Here is a 14,583-nt window from a genome sequence, read left to right on the forward strand (position 1 = left end):
TTCCTGTAGATCCTGAAAAAGTCAGTTGGTACCTCAGTTCGCTCAGAGAAGCTGTCAGTCTCAGCTGTCAATCATAACGTCACACACCCGTTTTTATAGCGTCACATAATTAACTAAAACCAAACTTATTTTAAAAAACGAACACCCTAACTTACATCAGCGTGATAAAATCTACATCAAATGATATAAACCATGTTTGAAAACAAAATATTTAAAGTGAAATTTAATTATTTAGTTTGTCCCACGTCCCATTAGATTACATGGAGAGGGCAGGGTTTATGAAATATACTAGGACCAGCCACCTGGGGGTGATCGAAACGCGATGGCTTCGCTTTTGAGGACTAGTGAGGCACACTTGGTGTGAACGCATTCACAGATTCCGGGAAATCACTGGCAGTGTGAATGAACCAAAATCTAACGATCTGGGAACAATTGCCGGGACACATTACCCGTGTATTATCTGGAATAATAAATGGGTAATGGGTAATGGGTAATACACTGGTTCTGGCTTATCTGAAGGACATCACAGGACCCTTACTGGACCCCCTGAAGTTCGCTTACCGAGCAAACAGGTCCGTGGATGATGCAATCAATATGGGATTGCACTTCATCCTGCAACATCTGGACAAAACAGGGACTTATGTGAGGATCCTGTTTGTGGACTTCGGCTTTCAACACCATCATCCCAACAGCCCTCCAGACCAAACTGACCCAGCTGTCTGTTCCTAGCTCTATCTGTCAGTGGATCACCAGCTTTCTGACAGACAGGCAACAGCTAGTGAGACTGGGGAAATTCATGTCAAACATCCGCTCCACCAACACACACACACACATACACATGCACACACAGTCTGTTTGGACAATAAAAAAGAAGTTGAGAACAATTGAGAACAACTCTTTGTCATAATTACAGTTCACTTAATTGCAGCACTTCTCATGGTACTGCCTGCTTAATTTTTTGATTCACTCTGGATTAAAGCATCAGCTAAATAAATACAGTATATGAACATATAATCAACCTGAACATCTTTACAATCAATTTATAAAATCAATTACAAAACCACATATACAGGTAGGCTATACTGAAAATTTACATTTGAAATACAACCAAACAACAGTCATTAAAGGCAGTCTGTTGTTGAGTGTTAATAAAAAGTGCTTTTTTGCTGAGATCTGTCTACAATATGATTGAAAAGTCTGTGATATGCTCTAACCGATAAGGCCAAACTGTGTCGCATATGGCTTTAGTTTGTCTGTCACAGATTCATCATTGCGAGGCAGCTTCTTCATGAACTCATCTATGGCTTTCACTGATTCTTCAAATCCCCATGTCTTAACAACCAAAGTAGCCAACTCACACCTGCCTTTTGCTTCTTCAAGTTTCACTGAACGAATGGGATCTCTTTTCCCAGTGTGCTTCATTAAATGCTTCAGTTTCTTGAACTCCACACTTGTAAGCTCTTCCATGATATTACCAAGAGCAGATATCCAGGTATTACAGCTCACTAGACACACAAATAGACAAATAATTATCAGGCATTTTATAACATGATGCATTCTGTGAAGCTCAGGGAACTTCAAAGATAATTATGGTACCTTGAATGTTAGAATGTTCTTCAGATCTCATTTGTGCATGATTATCTACAATTACATGAGAAACAAAACATTAATTTATGATTAATTTACAGTATACAAAGTATTACCAAAAATGTCTAATTACCTGTGTTTTTCTTGAGAACTATCCAACGATTCCATGCAGTTTTGAAATTAATCATATCACTTTCCTTTATTTTACGCTGAATTTTAATTCGCAATTCAGTCACATCTTTATCTAAGAAGATCTCGAATGTAGGATGGTGATTACCAGCGTGCGAGGGTTCAAATAATTTTTTCTAAAGGATACAAAAAACCATAACCATACACAAAAAAAAGCTGTATAACATTTTCTAAGGTGAATAAAATCAGCAAATTCTCTGTGCCAATGGACATTACCCAGTTTAAAGGGATACTCCACCCCAAAATGAAAATTTTGTCATTAATCACTTACCCCCATGTCGTTCCAAACCCGTAAAAGCTCCATTCGTCTTCGGAACACAATTTAAGATATTTTGGATGAAAACCTGGAGGCTTGAGACAGTTTCATAGACTGCCAAGTAAATAACAGTGTCAAGGTCCATAAAAGGTATGAAAGTCGTCATCAGAATACTCCATCTGCCATCAGACGTGTAATCTGAGTTATATGAAGTGACAGGAACACTTTTTGTAAATGAAGAAAACAAAAATAACGACTTTATTCAACAATTCCTTTGTCAACGGTCTCCTCTGTGTCTCTCCATATCACCGTATGCTGCGTATGCTCTTCTGTGTCATCTGCGCCACAAGGATGCGCTGTTGACACATGTAGAAACAGCACATCCTTGTGGCGCGGATGACAAAGAAGAGCATACACAGCATACGGTGACATGGAGAGACACAGAGGAGACTGTTGACAAAGGAATTGTTGAATAAAGTCGTTATTTTTGTTTTCTTCGCTTACAAAAAGTGTTCCCGTCGCTTCATATAACCCAGATTGCACATCTGACGGCAGATGGAATATTCTGAAGACGACTTTCATACCTTTTATGGACCTTGACACTGTTATTTAATTGGCAGTCTATGGGACAGTCTCAAGCCTCCAGGTTTTCATCCAAAATATCTTAAATTGTGTTCCGAAGACGAACGGAGCTTTTACGGGTTTGGAACGACATGGGGGTAAGTGATTAATGACAAAATTTTCATTTTGGGGTGGAGTATCCCTTTAACTTCACAGTGTGATTAAACAACTTTGTGGTTGTCTTTGCGGTGAAAACAGATGTGGATAAGCAAATGTCTTTGAGAAACCATCTCTGAATTCACTTACCTTCGGTTGGACTCTTTTGGCTTTTTTTGAGATCAGAGCATACTTTGCATTTATCTGTAGTTTGCAGTCAGAGCTGGTTTGGATGAACATATACTCTTTTTGCTGTTCTTTAATCTGCTGACCAAACAAGACTATGAGTGATGTTTATTAAAAATAATCTCTCAAAAATAAAATGAGTAAAAATTAAAGGTTATCAGACCTCAGAGACCGGAACATTACTTGGCAATAGAAAAACCCATAGCCTTTGCTGTGTCGATGATGTATCAGGTTCCTGGAACAGCAGCACCTGGCCATTGATGGTTTTGTTATTTTTATTATTCTCATGCGCAATCCCAAGCTCAGATAACCTACAGACATTTACAGCTATATGTGTTCTTGAAATTTTAATTGGAGAGAGGAATTCCCGAGTGTCCTCATGTATATGGACAACAGAAAGATTTCCAATTGCATCAACTGTAAATAGAAAAATAAGTAGTAAAAAGAAAGACAAAAACCCAATTAAGTTTTATAATGAGGTCATTCAGCTCTGAGCATTAGTCAGGTCTTTTAAGAGCTTTGTGAGGAGCCATTTATGTAGAGTCAGCGCCCACAAATAAAGTTCACAAAGAATCAGTTACTTAAAAGATTCTATTTCAGTGAGGAAGCAGCTTCAGAATCGTAGTAGAGACAGCTCACTAGATTGTAGAACTGAGCTGAGAAGGCTAACATCATGAATGATGATGAAACTGAACTGATATGAGCAACAATTATTTCAATACTGTATACAATAATTAGAATATTCATAATATGTAGGCTACTAGTAACATTATAGATAGGGTATCCATTCATTAACATGCTTTATCATTTACCGTTTGTCTCACAGTGTGGAAGATGAAGCTCATAGATTTCTCCTGTAGGGGTTTTGATATCAAACAGAGGTCCAGCAGGCTCATAGTGAGTGTTGATGAGGTGATGCATCTTCCAGTGAGCCACACTGTACTCTATACATCCATTTCCTTTCAATCCAAACACTAGCCCAGTTGCGCTGCACATGAAAAGGCCTTCTGTTTTCCACTGAAACCTGCAAGAAAATAAAAAAATAATAATATATTTGAGAAACTATTTCACACAGAAAAGTCATATTTATTATGAATAGAAGTCATACTTCAAAGACAGAGAGAATTTACTGACCTATAGGAAATCCTGCCATTATTTACTGCTAGTTCAGGCTCAAACTTCTTTATGGGATCTTCTGTCTACAATATAAGACAATTCAAATGTTTTTACAGGACTTATTATTACTAACAAGTATAATACACCTTTTTGATAGGTAATTGATTACTGACAGAAAGTACTGAGAAATGGCTAAAGAAATAGCAAAGAAAGCACAGTTTTGCTCATCCGCCTGTGCACGATTTTCTTGAACACGTCTGCTTTTGGCACTACATGCTAATCTTCAAAGTGAAATGGATCTGTGTAATTATATCTTATTTTGCCATCCTAAATTGTTTAGCCTAAATTTCACACCTTTGGTTAGTTGATTTGCTATGATAAAATTAAATGTATGCCTGATGTTTAAGTCGTGTTAAAGGGATAATTCACCCAAAAATGGAAATTCTGTCATAATTTAATCACCCACATTTTGTTCCAAACCTGTATATGTCTATTTATTTCTGTGGAACACAAATGAAGATATTTTGCAGAATGTTGATAACCAAACCATTTTGATTATTTGACTTATATTGTATGGACAAAACACTGAGATATTTCGAAAAAAAAAATTCTTTTGAATGAGGTACAGGTGGGAATCACATGAGGGTGGTTCATTGGTTGAACATCTCTTGAAGTTGTATTTTAGTGTGAGAAATAAGTATTAAGCAAATGCATAATGGTTTATTGCACCTGTGCTTTTCTCGCTTGTATTCTAACTACCCTATTTATCAGTTGGAAATGATCACTCTCTTCACCCTGCACCTTAACATCAGGTGACAGAGATCTGCATCTCCTAAACTACAGAGATAATCTCAGCATACATTGCTGACAACTAATCAAGAATGGGCACTCTTTATCACCCATCTTTAAATAAAGACTGAGGTCCCCTTCCTACCACATTACCCTTATGTTTGCAAATGGCCCGCAAATCATCCTTCATGATCTGTTGGCCTTTAAGGACATTCCACTTATATTCATCATTCATAAAACAAAAATAATTCCTTCATCTTCACCCAACTAATGATTTAGGCTCTTGCTAGCTAACTCTCTCTGTGCAGGTCAAACTTCATATGACATAAAACTTTTTCAGAATGCTGATCTAAATATCTGAACAATATCACAAATGTAACTCAACAGTAACAAATGTTTTGTACCAGTACCTTAACAAAAGTATTGATTGATTTTTCCATCTCGTTTTTTGATCTTAAATCTTTTGCAATGTATTTCTGGGGTTGGACGCATCTTCTTGTATCAGTCTGTTGGGTTTCAAAGCGTGCTTCTTTCACCAGGAGGCCCATCTCTGTTATTTGATTGTCACATAGGCTGTGCAAATGATTGAATAAACATTATCAAGAATTTAATTTTGTCTTATACACCAGAACAAACCAAAACTGTAATTTAACAAACACACCGGCAGCTGAGATGACCAAGACTTTACATAAATAGAAAGTTATGATTTTACATTGTGCAACTTATAAACTTCTACTTATTAAAAAATAAATAAATAAATAAATAAATAGTGTGACATCCAAAATATTTAGGTTGTACTCCTGTGATAAGGACTATTAAATTAACCTATTATCAGTTTTTTAGTAGAGCATTTTTTAAAATTTATTTTTCCATTAACATTTCAGTGTACAGTGCTAGCTACACAAAATATAAAATTTAACACCATAATCACCATATGGTCTTTGTGAAACTGTTTTCTTCTAAGGCTTGGTGCAGTCTCAGCACACCTTTGTCAGTAATGTCATTTCCAGTTAGACTGAAAAAAAAGACAAAGAGTTGAGAGTTAAAGGATCAAAAATAGACGTTTGTTTTCTTTTATTTTTGATTAGCCCATGAATACTCACTCTAAAATCATAATTTTGTGAAGGTGAGGGAGTAAAAGATCCAAGCACCCATCTGTGATCTGACAATAGCTGAGATTAAGATGTGTAAGCTCCTCTTTGTAATCCAAGACCAACTGCAGAGACTCACATGTACGGTAGTCAAGAGGAGTGTCACTGAGGTCCAGCTCTTTTCCAAGAGCTTTGGAAAGTGTTGATGCCCATTGCAAAGACATTGCCATGGGTGCATTAAACATCAGGGTTAAAATCTGACAAAGAAGGCTTTTGCCCAAGCTGTAAGACAGAAATTTTTGCAACTGAAATCATTTAATCATCTGTAGAAATATAACAAAAATAAAAACAATTACCTTAATTTATGTAAAAGTATATGAGGACTCAATAAAGATGCACTTTGTGCAGTATAGGGAACAGAATCTCAAGTGCAGAATCATCTGCTTGGCAGTCGTATAAAATTAATTCTGTGTCACATGTTGAAGTTTTAATGGTAGAAGAAATGGCTGTAAAATCCATACGACTCATAGTTAGAAGATCCCCATTCTCTTGACCAAAACGGCCACTGCCAAGGGAAGAATTGCTGGAGAAGTCCAGTTTGTGGTTCAGTGCAGTCAAGAGGGAAGACACAGAATATCCTTTTTTTTCCAAGTCCTTAGAGGCATGAAGAAAGCTCAATAACAGCTTCCTATCAACTCTAGTCCAATAAAGTGAAGCAATAGTGTTAGTAAGACAATAAGCACAATGAACAATGCAAAAATCTTTAAATGTAAGCTGAACAAAAATTGAGCACATTACCTCAGATCGGAAACTCTGTGCATAAGTTTGACGATGCTGCCAGTCTCATTATTTGGTATGACAGAGTTCAAAAGGTTGAGCTTAACCCCATCACTATAGTGCAGGGCAAAACAGAGGGCTTTGCAGTCAGTTGAATCCAGCTCTCTCATGCACAGGTTAATCAGGTTAGCTGAAGATTTGATTAATTTCACAATCAGATGACCTGCACGTTTTTGGTATATCTCTTTCAGTGCAGCCCTGACAAACCGTGGGCTTATCCTGCATTATAAGAAATAATTATTTTAGAATGTCTGATGCTAACAACACTATAAAGTGTAGATATGATTGAATATTTTTAACTGTATACCAATAAAAGTCTTGCCTTTTAAAGCAAACTGTGTCCAGTACAGCCAGAAGGCTCGGAACATTCAGAACATTAAATCTACCTTCTGCAAGGTCTAGTATGACTTGCTTTTTGGTGCCCTGAATTAGGTAAAATAAAACCTCCCAGGACAAATTACAAGGTGACAGATCACCATCAATTTTCTCCAGGAACAACTGTGTCAAATTTTCATCTTGAGCATCATACACAATTTCTGCCAGTCGTTGCAGAGTGCCTTCATGAAATCTGTTGTCATAGAATTATTATTAATATATATATTATTATTATTTTTTAATAATTAAACACTTTAAGGTTTCTGAAAAAAAAGTATATATATATATATATATATATATATATATATATATATATTATATATATATATATATATATATATATATATATATATATATATATCCCACAGCGGAATCAAACTTACTTAATGGACAAGGGACCCTGATGACACAGCAGACAAATGAGCCAGTGAGGCTCAATTTTAAATTCAGAAAGGTTCAAGCTGTGGACTGTCCAGACTCTAAGAAGAGAAGTTAGGTTACCTAATAGCTGGCAAAGTGCTCTCTCTGGTAGATAAGAGTTAGACAAAACCAAAGACAACTCTTCCACAGTTACAGTATTTATTTCTTTATCTGATATAACCAGTCTTGACAGCTTTGTCGTTGCCGTTTCATTTACTCTGAAAAAAAAAAAAAAAAAAAAAGTAAAAGTAAAATAAAATCAAAAACAGAAAAAAGCAAGCAAACGTACTTGGTCAGAACACTGAAATTTGTTCAATGAATTAACACTATGAAAATGAATACCTCAAGGTTTGAAGTTTTTTCATATTTGAAAAGAGGCATGCGCAACCTTGACAAGAGATCTTTTGAGGAAGAAGACTGAGGGAGATGTCCTCCTCTTTGTCCAAAAGTTCAAAAACACTGGCAACAGCTTTGCAGAGGCGACTTGGCAGCATGTCTATCAAAGAAATACTAAAACCAAGGGATCTTACAAGCTCAGCAATCTGTTTTGGATTCCATTCGCTGTCTGCTGAAAGGACTTCACACACAGACTGGAAAAACTGCTCATCACAGCTATAGAGAAATTGTAAGTTGCATGTAATGAAAGTTGCATGTAGAAATCAGACAAGAAAATGCAAGGAAGCACACTAAAATATGACAACTTAAAGAGATCGTCCGGCCAAAAAATGCTGTCATCTTTCACTTATGTTGTTTCAAACATGTATGACTTTATTTCATCAAAAGAAAATTGTTTTTCATAATTGTCTGTGTTTTGTCCATAAAATTTAAGTTCAATATAAGTAAAATAGTTTGGTTATCAACATTCTTCAAAATATCTTTATTTGTGTTCCACAACAAAAATAAAGTCATACAGATGAAATTATGACAGAATTTTCATTTTTGGATGAGCTATCCCTTTTACACTGCCAAATGAAACACCATGCGTTTCAATTTTGTCTTAGCAAATCAACTCACCAAAGGTGTGAAATATAGGGTAAACAATTTAGGAAATTCTTAAGTTTTTCTCTTTCACATGACCAGCTTGTGAGCTCCAAAGTTTTTGTGACAGCCTGAAGCTTCAGTAATTCAGTAAGAGCAGGAGTCTTCTCTAGTTTGTGTAAATCAAATGTCCATACAGCAGGGGCAACTTGAAGAATGGGCTTCAGTGCTAGTAGTGCTGTCTTTGATGAACTTTCCTTTAGCTGGCTGAAGAGATCCAAAAGGAAAAAGCTCTGTATGTCTTTGCTGTCTTCAGCAAAGGGAAATGTTGAGTAACTGCATGCTGTAGAAAGGCTTTTTAGTTTTTCCCCTCCACTTTCCGATGCAAGAATGAAAAGATCAACAACAATCTTCAAAATTTTGTGGAGGTCTTTGGGCTGTCTGAGAGCAACACTGAACCTGCAATATTTTAAATATATATATCTTTTTTTTATTATTTTATACTTTAAAACTATACCCAGTTGTTTTAAATCAACACTATTAAAAAAAACCCACCTCATTTGTGTAATGTAAGGCATACATTGAAGGATTATTTTAAGTTCACTCAGCTCATATGTGACATGATCTAGCTCAGCAGGCTTCTTTAAATTTAGAACATCCATGGTTTGGAGGAGTAGTGACATTGACCGGTTTGAAGGCTGTACAACCCATGTAGGTGGCAATGCATGGAAAACAGGTTGCAAAAGTGGAAGAACATCCATGTCCTTGGCATGTTCATGCAGTTTCAGCAATAATTTACACTGGTCTTCAAAGCTTTCTCTTTGATTATTGCTGCAAACAGACAGCAGATTCCTTACACATCGCTGACCTGTCTTCATCTCATAAATAGCTCCTTGAAGATAGAGCTCTGTTTCTATAGCTACTTTAAATTGATGGGGAAAAATCCTACAAACAAACGAGAAAAAAATACAGAATATATGTGAATTAAGTAAAAAAAAATTAAAAAAAGTGAGAAAAAAATAAATAAGTGAACTGTTTGTACCCAATGACTTCAATATTGGGTAAACTATCAAAAATTGCCTTCTGCAAAGATCTGGTTATGTCTTCTCCATTTACATGCAGAAAAAGACGAACACTGATCTCTGATCTCTTATTTTTAAGGACTTCTCCTATCCTCTGAAACACTTTCTGGTCTAGTGTTTCAAGTGCAGAGAGATGCATTTCAAAGCTGAATAAGCTGAGCAAGCTATCAAAATCTGAAAACTGCCCTGCTTCAAGAGCCACTCTCCACATTTGAGATTTCAGCATGCTTGTTGACCTAGAAATAAAAAAAAAAAAAGTGAAGAAAAGAATGCATTGTATGCATCATATAATTTTTGTAATTGCTAGACACTAATGAAAGACAGTGGCTGTTCTAAACTTCTTGTACCTGAGAAATTTCAAATTTTTCAATGAGCTTAGAAGTAGTTTCAAGCCGGGGTCAGTAATGCTACAATCTGTGAGATCCAGTTCAATTTTCCGATGCACAGCTTGATTGACCACATAGGAGATTACACAGCACTGGTAAGGATCAAGTGTTTGGTCCTCTAAATCAAGCTCATACTGAACCTTTTCCAGGAAGATTCGGCATGCATCAGCAGACTGATACTCATAAAGGCATCGACACACAAATAGGATGTTGTCAGCTTCCACAAACTGCTCACAATCGCCTTCTTGATTCTGTTCTTTGGTGTAAAGGAAAGTATCTATAATCTGTTGAAAGTACTTAACGCGTGTGGCTTTTATCTGTTCTACTGGCACCAAACACTTTATGAGCTCAAACAGATTATCCGTGAGAAGTCCTGACAAAAATGGCGCAATATATTTAAGGTATTTTCCATCTTCATCGCTTTGGCATTGATCCAGTAAAGTGGTGATCTTGTCAGGATTTAAAATGATATGGAGAGCAGCCCAAAACTCTTGCATTGTATTATGCAGGAATGCATACACTTTGCAAGAAGTTGTGGATGGGTTCCAGAATTGCTTTGTTAAGAAAGCATTTTGCACAGACTTATCTTCATGATCCAAGTCTGTCAGGTTCACTGTCTTTGCTAGCATTGCTTTATAGGAGGCTAGAGCTAGATTTATGATGTCCCTCTTGTTGTCTTTAATGTACTTATCTAAGTGCTCCACATCTTGATGTCCATGTTGTTTCATGCAAAAGCGAAAAATTCGGACATATATCTCCGTGACCGTAAATGGTTTATTCCTGGCTTCAGTAGGACTTACAAAAATGCAGGCAGCTACTATGAAGGCATACAAGGGTACAGAACATAAACTAAACAACTCTGGGTTTTCCAAAGCACCAATGTCATCTGTTGTTCCCAACATCCACTTAAAGTATTCATAGATGGACTTATGATTAAAGCCCTGAACCTCCACTCGATAAGACTGCCAGTCTGACAGGAAACCTGTATCCTCAGCTTCTGGTCTGCAAGTGGTCAAGACCTTTGCATCTTTTAGAAGTTTCTTCTCCATAAGTTGATTAATCACAGAGTTTACGATCACATCCATGACACCATCAAAAATTAAAACAACATTTTCTGAATTGCTCTCAATATTTTCCAGGACATGATCAGATTCTTCATCTGGGCATATGTACTTTTGAAAAAGAAGATCCTTCAAGGTTTGAGGATATGGAGACTGAGAGAAGACTCTCATCAGTGGCTCATCAAAATAAAACACATAACTCACTGGAATGCTTTTCTCTTCTGTCCAGAGTCTAAGTATCTCCAGTGCAACTGTTGTCTTGCCCACTCCGGGTTTTCCTACAAGCAGGATGCTCTTCTCATCATTCATTAGTAAGTCTTTGGGAGACAACATTTTCTTGTCTGTTGGAATATAGGTCTTCAGTTTCTTTGAACGAGATTTCTTGTATCCCTTGTTCTTCTTAAGCTTTGCAACAGTACTACACTCTGTGTCCATAACAAGGGGTATATACGTGAAGGGTTTCCTTTTTTGCTCATTTTTTAAGAAATTCATGCTTAGGTTCCATTTATCATCCAGTATTTGTCTTGCTTTCCATCTCAAAAGGCCCTGATATGTGGTACAAGGATCTGAATCTGGAAAATATATTTCAAAATAAATTTCTTTAGAGACCCCCCCCACCCCATTGCTACCAATTTGCCTTCCCACACTTTCACTATATGCCTCTGATTAAACAAAGGTATTAATAAAACTAAAGGCAGGAATAAAAATACACTTATCTACACCACTTGACACAATAATAATAATAATAATAAATAAGAATACAAAACAAAAATACAGCATACCTGTGCTTGTTACCCACCTGCTTTGTTTGCTGTCTGAGATTGTGGTTCATCCTGGAAGGAGAAGCAACTAATCCAGTGATGTAAATCTGGCAACACCAAACCAGGTCTTGGAAATACTTGAAATCTTTTTTTGTCAAGAATTTTTAAAAACTTATAGCATGCTTCTTCTCCTTTAGCAATAACTATGTCAAGTATAATATTTATCTTATCCTGACTATTTTCTACAGATTCAATTGAATTAAGCTCGTGAGTTTGGAAGAATTTGCACTGGTTTAAGGCCTCAATTACAGGATCACAGTTTAAATGATATCCAGTTAGCAGATTACGTCCATTTCCTAGGAATTCCTGTGCAGATTGCTGCGTGCTCGCCATCCTGAAGATTCTGTTCTGCAGTAGAACAAACAAAAGTGTAGACGCAATGTAAATAAGAGATTCACTGAGGTGTAGAAAGATATTTTAGAGATCTTGATGAACTAAGATGTTGACAGATTTTTAATAATTATAATGGAAGCGCTCTTTCTATGATATTTATAATCCATTATAATTATTAAAAATCTGTCACCATCTTAGTTCATCAAGATCTCATAAAGTTCCAGCTGCCATATCGCCCTGCAGCCCAAGTCTGGTCGCCCACTGAAGCTAAGCAGGGTTGAGCCTGGTCAGTACCTGGATGGGAGACCTTCTGGGAAAACTAGGTTGCTGCTGGAAGAGGTGCTAGTGAGGCCAGCAGGGGGTGATCACCCTGTGGTCTGCGTGGCCCCTAGCGCCCCAGTATAGTGATTACAACACAATACCAACAACAACCACCCTCCTTATGAAAAAATAAAAAACTGAGGTCCTGACTCTCTGTGGTCATTAAAAATCCCAGGATGTCATGAGTAGTGGTGTGACCTTGGCATCCTGGACAAATTTGCCCATTGGCCTCTGACCATCATGGCCTCCTAACAATCCCCATATCTGCTGATTGGCTTCATCACTCCGTCTCCTCTCCACCAATAAGCTGGTGTGTGGTGTGCGTTCTGGCGCACTGTGGCTGCCGTCGCATCATCCAGGTGGATGAGGAGATCCCCCCCTCACAATGTAGAGTGCTTTGAGTGCTTAGAAAAAAAACAGAAAAGCGCTTTATAAATTTAATTAATTATTATTATAATACATTGTTTTTCATGTTGCAAATAGAACCAAATTAATCCTTCACATAAAAATTAGTCTACAGGCTCTCATTTTTAAAGTTTCATTACATGGTGTTTACACATTGGCAATAAAAGGCGAATACTACTTGAAAAATCTTTCATAAAGCCCCTTTAAAAATTTCATTTTGTCATAGAAACAAGTAGCTAACTTTAGCTAGCAAGCTAACGTCACTTGTCAGCTAGCAAGCAAAGCTTTTCCTTCAGTCCTGTAATAACATTAAGTGAGCAATATCTAATAGTATATATATTTAGTAGCCTACATACTTATCAGAATTTTTTTAGTTTTTTTTACATGTAACAGGGTTTTGTAACAGGTGCTGAATACGTGTAGTTAACGCGCTGATTTTTCACTCGCAAAAAACATGTATTTAACGCGTGAAATACGCGTATTTAACGTGTTGTTGACGTGTTAAAATTCACGTGTTTTTGGCACTTTTGGCCTTCCATGGTGGCGGCGACGTTGACGTGACGTCACTCCATTCAAAGTAAACTAGAGGCGTTGACGCTGATGCCCCGTGTGAGTGACACACCCGCTACCTTATCTGCCCTACAGAAGACTTATATATATATATATATAAATATATATTTATATATATATATAATTACAAATGTTAATTATTTGAACACGAAACCATCAATTTTATTTGAAATAAACAGCTCTTTTTTAATGGAACATAAAGGAATTAGCCTAGTTGACACGTTTTTAAACATGCTTAAAAGACACATGCTTTTTAGTAACAGGACTAAATAAAAAGTTACCCGATTGAACAGTACATATTTTGAGGAGTTAATCTACTTGTGTTATTAGATTCCGTTTTAAAAGTTCATAAAAATGTGTTACACAAACACAGTAACGATGGTGGGACACAGAAACTAGATTCAAGTGTTGAGCAACGAGTTACAATTTAAAAATAGATATATTTCTTACCTAGCACCAGTGTAAACGATGGCGCAAAGCCGACCCCGAAAGTAATCTGACTAACCGACCGTGTTCAGAGCATTACTTCAGACTCGTACAAACAACATCCATCAAGACGACACTGAGGTTTGTAAAGCCACCCATAGACAAGATATGCTCTGTATTGGGAGCTTATATCCAAAGAGGGCGACAGAAATGCCGCAATCCTACAAAGCATACCTTTCGTCTTTTATTGTCACATACAGTAGGTATACATCACACATCCGGAGTATGGCGTCAAACCTGAAGCCTTTCGGGATAAAGGCCGAGATAGTGGTTTTCTTTGGGCAAGAACAAACACATCTAGCTTTCATTTTTAGTTAACCAGAGTCAGACAGTTGTTAATTTGGTTGAAATTTAGATTTTAATATGTGCAAATGTTTTGTGTTAAAATGTATACAGCAGACCTTAATATTCTCCAAAGTTTTCATACTTTCCACATATATGATTCGGTCAAACTGCATTATATGCATTTCCAATATATCATTTGTTTAAAAACTCACATGCACACACACAAAGTGACTTGTTTGATTAGCACATTCCACAGATCGATGCTCAATTGGATTGAGATCTGGGGAATTTG

At 36.7% G+C, this 14,583-nt stretch overlaps 2 protein-coding genes across 2 annotated transcripts; both read right to left on the reverse strand.

The window, feature by feature from the left end:
* Positions 1-789: 789 nt before the first annotated feature.
* LOC109065090 (NACHT, LRR and PYD domains-containing protein 1a-like) lies at positions 790-6,169 on the reverse strand. Its single transcript, XM_042759836.1, has 10 exons — positions 5,944-6,169; positions 5,772-5,855; positions 5,251-5,413; positions 4,070-4,134; positions 3,748-3,959; positions 3,099-3,352; positions 2,900-3,013; positions 1,721-1,892; positions 1,597-1,641; positions 790-1,505 (listed from the first exon to the last, which is right to left on the reverse strand). The coding sequence occupies exons 1-10, from the start codon at positions 6,159-6,161 to the stop codon at positions 1,210-1,212; spliced, it is 1,623 nt and encodes a 540-aa protein (XP_042615770.1). The 5' UTR covers positions 6,162-6,169; the 3' UTR covers positions 790-1,209.
* Positions 6,170-6,315: 146 nt separating this feature from the next.
* LOC109080256 lies at positions 6,316-12,633 on the reverse strand. Its single transcript, XM_042761361.1, has 11 exons — positions 12,519-12,633; positions 11,870-12,239; positions 9,971-11,642; positions 9,584-9,859; positions 9,097-9,486; positions 8,578-9,000; positions 7,906-8,175; positions 7,527-7,781; positions 7,091-7,336; positions 6,730-6,987; positions 6,316-6,628 (listed from the first exon to the last, which is right to left on the reverse strand). The coding sequence occupies exons 2-11, from the start codon at positions 12,222-12,224 to the stop codon at positions 6,316-6,318; spliced, it is 4,458 nt and encodes a 1,485-aa protein (XP_042617295.1). The 5' UTR covers positions 12,225-12,239; positions 12,519-12,633.
* Between the last annotated feature and the right edge of the window lie 1,950 nt (positions 12,634-14,583).

Source organism: Cyprinus carpio, chromosome A7 (genome assembly GCF_018340385.1).
Source record: "Cyprinus carpio isolate SPL01 chromosome A7, ASM1834038v1, whole genome shotgun sequence".
Taxonomy (NCBI): domain Eukaryota; kingdom Metazoa; phylum Chordata; class Actinopteri; order Cypriniformes; family Cyprinidae; genus Cyprinus; species Cyprinus carpio.

Bases quoted from the DNA above. Each gene is read 5' to 3' on its own strand.
- LOC109065090 (XM_042759836.1), bottom strand. From the start codon at position 6,161: ATGGCAATGTCTTTGCAATGGGCATCAACACTTTCCAAAGCTCTTGGA. The intron at 1,893-2,899 runs GTAAGTGAATTC...TGTATCCTTTAG, and splicing joins CCAAAAGAGTCCAACCGAAG to AAAAAATTATTTGAACCCTC. The intron at 1,642-1,720 runs GTAATTAGACAT...ATGTAATTGTAG, and splicing joins AGTTCTCAAGAAAAACACAG to ATAATCATGCACAAATGAGA.
- LOC109080256 (XM_042761361.1), bottom strand. From the start codon at position 12,224: ATGGCGAGCACGCAGCAATCTGCACAGGAATTCCTAGGAAATGGACGT. The intron at 8,176-8,577 runs GTGAGTTGATTT...ATTTCTCTATAG, and splicing joins CCCTATATTTCACACCTTTG to CTGTGATGAGCAGTTTTTCC. The intron at 7,337-7,526 runs GTAAGTTTGATT...CTATGACAACAG, and splicing joins CAGGGTCCCTTGTCCATTAA to ATTTCATGAAGGCACTCTGC.